General features: G+C 32.1%; 1 protein-coding gene across 1 annotated transcript; it reads left to right on the top strand.

The window, feature by feature from the left end:
- Window positions 1-328: 328 nt before the first annotated feature.
- Window positions 329-1,617, top strand: LOC108466607 (FCS-Like Zinc finger 5-like). Its single transcript, XM_017766992.2, has 2 exons — window positions 329-881; window positions 1,204-1,617. Exons 1-2 carry the CDS (start codon window positions 547-549, stop codon window positions 1,373-1,375), a joined length of 507 nt encoding a protein of 168 aa, XP_017622481.1. The 5' UTR covers window positions 329-546; the 3' UTR covers window positions 1,376-1,617.
- The last annotated feature ends 517 nt before the right edge of the window (window positions 1,618-2,134 follow it).

Raw genomic sequence — 2,134 nt, 5'->3', positions numbered from 1 at the left:
TAAAATATTACAATATTAACAAATTTAAATATCATTTAAATACTTTTTTTCACTCACGACATATTTTATTTCTCAAAAATATTTTTAACACCAACATTAAACATTTAAAACTTAAATTAAAGTTTTTAAAAGTGTTATTATGAAATTGGAATTCCTAAGTTTGGTAGAGAGATGAAAAAGGAATAGGGGTGGTCCAAAGGTGAGAAAAGAAAGATGGGACATTAGCAACAAAATGTCAAGGCTTGTAAAAGCAATGCCAGCAACCCAACACATAGCAATAATGGACTTTTATATAATTAAATAATTAACCTTCCCAAAACTCCAAATGAATCTCTTTCGTATTTAAAAACTTCCAGCTGAGGGTGCCAAAGATTCCCTTGATTCTTCCCTAAAGGTTAAAATATACATAATTAACCATGTTTTACATTTCAATCCTCTCTCCCCTAATTTATCTCCCCCACCTCGCTTTTCCTTCCATTCCCACTCCCTTTGCTATTCACTAGAGCAAAAACAAGAGAGAAAGCCAATACGCATACATATAGCAGGATGATGCTCGGAAAACGCTCACGTCAGCCGATCAAGAGGACGACAAGCATGACGGGTATCACCGTCGATGTCTCCGACGCAGAGGATGTTGTCGACCATCACCAAGACCCAATCATATCCCATCCTCCTCCCCCTCAAATCCACCCTTTGCATGAATCCCCCGACGTTAACTCCCGTTACGATCAACGCTTCTTGGCCATGGTGTCGCCCAGAAACCCAGCTTCTTTTACTAGCCATGTCATCGGCAGCAGCACCACTGCCGCTGCTCCTTTTTTGCGAGCTTGTTGGCTTTGTAATCGCCGCTTAGCTCCTGGTCGTGACATATTTATGTATAGGTATTTTTCTCCTTTTCATCCAGTTTCATTTATTTTCTTTTAAATTTTATTGAAAATTCAGTTCATATATATTAAGATTGGATCTAAAGTTGTATGAACAAGAAAAGAAAGAGAAAAAAAAAATTCTCTTTCTTTCCATCCAAACAACATTTTAACCTCCCTTAGAACTCCGTCTTTGCTTCTTACTTTTTTTTTTTTTAATTTATATTAATATATGGTATCTAGAAGTTATATGTAGAATTATAATTATTAACAGAGAATTAAAGCCAATATTTGGGTTGAATTATTTGTCAAATAATGAAAAAGAGAAACATTATTGCAGGGGGGATACAGCGTTTTGTAGTCAAGAGTGCAGAGAAAAACAGATGAAGCAAGATGAAAGAAAAGAAAAGCTAAACATTAATGCTTCAAAGAAAGAAGACCGCCATGCCCGTTCCTCTTCAACCACCACCTCCTCCAAGACTTCTAAAGCGAAGCCCGTGGTTGCTGCTTGAACTTTGAAGAAAGTAGATGAATGATTAATTTCGATAGGAATTAAGCCAAAATCCAAACCCAGCCAGCCTCAAAAGAAGAAGAGTAGAAACCAATGGGCTTTCGTCATATATAATAGTGGGTGCAGTTAAATTATTATAAAGATGTGGATGGTGATGCAAATAGGCAAAGCTTTAAGCTTCTTATACATGGATTCCAATGTTATAACTCTTTCTAATATAGTTTCCTTTTTTTACTACCATCATCACTACTTCCACTATATATTCAACCTATCAATTATTAATGTCACAAACAAATGAATCATTACAATAAAAGAAAATCCCATCTTTAAATTATAATTTTCTTTATCAAAATCTAATGTCAAACATAACTTTATTTTAACCAAGGTTATATTTATCATCTTAATTCTATTCATATTGTTGCCATTTTAGTACAATGAACGAAGTTAAAGATTTTCATTGAGAAAAAATATTGGATTATTAGAAAATCTCAAACTTGGGACTTCACCTTTTTTTTTTACTTTTAACTATTTTATATCTTTAACTTTCTCATGCATATTTTCTTTGTTATTTTTCATTTTATCATTACCAAATTAAATTAAATTAAAGTAAAGGTGTGAGAATTGAAAATTAAGTACTGAATTTTAATATTCAATTTTATAATCCTTAAATTTATATCATTAAAATTAAACACTAAGTATAATTATTTTTGCTTAATAATAGTATATCGTTATTTTTGAAAAATCATTATTTCATAATTTT

Source organism: Gossypium arboreum, chromosome 2 (genome assembly GCF_025698485.1).
Source record: "Gossypium arboreum isolate Shixiya-1 chromosome 2, ASM2569848v2, whole genome shotgun sequence".
Taxonomy (NCBI): domain Eukaryota; kingdom Viridiplantae; phylum Streptophyta; class Magnoliopsida; order Malvales; family Malvaceae; genus Gossypium; species Gossypium arboreum.
The sequence above is the reverse complement of the archived record's forward strand: the minus strand, read 5'-3'. Positions and strand labels throughout refer to the sequence as shown.

Coding starts and splice junctions, on each gene's coding strand:
- LOC108466607 (XM_017766992.2), top strand. CDS start 547: ATGATGCTCGGAAAACGCTCACGTCAGCCGATCAAGAGGACGACAAGC. Junction 882..1,203: donor CGTGACATATTTATGTATAG/GTATTTTTCTCC, acceptor ACATTATTGCAG/GGGGGATACAGCGTTTTGTA.